Source organism: Lactuca saligna, chromosome 7, assembly GCF_052625555.1.
Source record: "Lactuca saligna cultivar CGN05327 chromosome 7, ASM5262555v1, whole genome shotgun sequence".
In the NCBI taxonomy this organism is placed as follows: Eukaryota; Viridiplantae; Streptophyta; class Magnoliopsida; order Asterales; family Asteraceae; genus Lactuca; species Lactuca saligna.
The window spans coordinates 146,616,186-146,617,357 of NC_136423.1; the positions used below are offsets into that span (position 1 = coordinate 146,616,186).

The 1,172-nt window shown below is 38.9% G+C and overlaps 1 protein-coding gene across 1 annotated transcript; it reads right to left on the bottom strand.

Moving 5' to 3' along the window:
- Window positions 1-255: 255 nt before the first annotated feature.
- On the bottom strand, window positions 256-831 carry LOC145007324 (uncharacterized). The gene has a single exon (XM_078966282.1). It carries the CDS (start codon window positions 829-831, stop codon window positions 256-258), a length of 576 nt encoding a protein of 191 aa, XP_078822408.1.
- Between the last annotated feature and the right edge of the window lie 341 nt (window positions 832-1,172).

A 1,172-nucleotide genomic window follows, 5' to 3' on the forward strand; every position in this document is an offset into this window, starting at 1 on the left:
AGCAATAGCCTTCTGAAATTCTTCTTCATCTTCATACTTAGAATCCGCTTCGTATGACTGTGGTGGGGTATCATACGATGAAGAGTAAGATGACTGCGGTGGAGCTTGTGCTATGAGAGCAAGTGGTCCTCCGAAGTCAGCACAATCTTTGAGTACAGTTGATTCTTGTGCTTGAAGTTCTCCGTAGATTTTGTAGAGTGATAAGGAGTGAATCTTCCTGTCACCTTGGACTATCATTTTGGCCGTAGTCCAATGTCATCCTAAGCCATTAAGGAACTCGAGATTGGTTTCATGGTTGTTGCGGATGGTACCAGCGTTTGACAACTTTGTGACTATCAGGTTGAATCTCTTGAAGAAGTCTTCCAAACTTTCACCAGCATGAGCTTTGAAGTTGTTGAAGTCGTTGAGTGCGGTAGTGAGCTTCTTATCTTTTGTTGGTTTGGAGCCTTCATACAGGTTTTTGAGTACATCCCATATCTCTTTTGCTGACTTGCAGTTTATGATAATATCAAAGTTGTCAGGAGCGACACCACAAGAAATTTCATAAAAAGCAATAGCATCATTTTCCATTTTATCGAGATCATCCTTGGTAGGGAGGCTCATAGCTGGTTGACCTCCTCTTAGTCTGGTTTCCGCACCGTCGGTTTGAACTGGTGTGAGGACTGGAATGTGTGGTCCTTCTTCCATGGATCGCCATACATCTTTACCCAGTCTTCTTAAGTACCTCTCCATTCTTTGTGACCAGTGATGATACTCATTTGCTAACAGTATCGGAGCTCGGTTAGAACCACCAACACTATTAGAAACATTTAGAGATAACAATTGTGCCATTTTGTTTTTTTATTTTTGTTTTTTTTTTAGAAATGAGCTTTAGTGGTATAGAAGGCTGAATGAGAAAATTAGAGTTCCGATATCCAAAAAGCAACCACTTTGGCTCTGATACCAATTGTTAAGAGAAAACCTTGGAGACACACTTGAATAAAGGTTAGAACAGGTATATTTCGGAATGGAGTTAATCTCAAAGGATCTAAAAGCTCAACAATAATATAGTTAGATAGTTAGTTGCAGAAAGTAAAGAAATATAAATAACAACAGTTGTTATATCAAGAATAAACTTAAACTGATTCATAACAAGGAATGCATTCACTCTGAGTTAGTAAGCAAGATCAAGT

What these genes read in the sequence shown, in the direction of transcription:
- LOC145007324 (XM_078966282.1), bottom strand. Translation starts at nt 831, where the DNA reads ATGGCACAATTGTTATCTCTAAATGTTTCTAATAGTGTTGGTGGTTCT.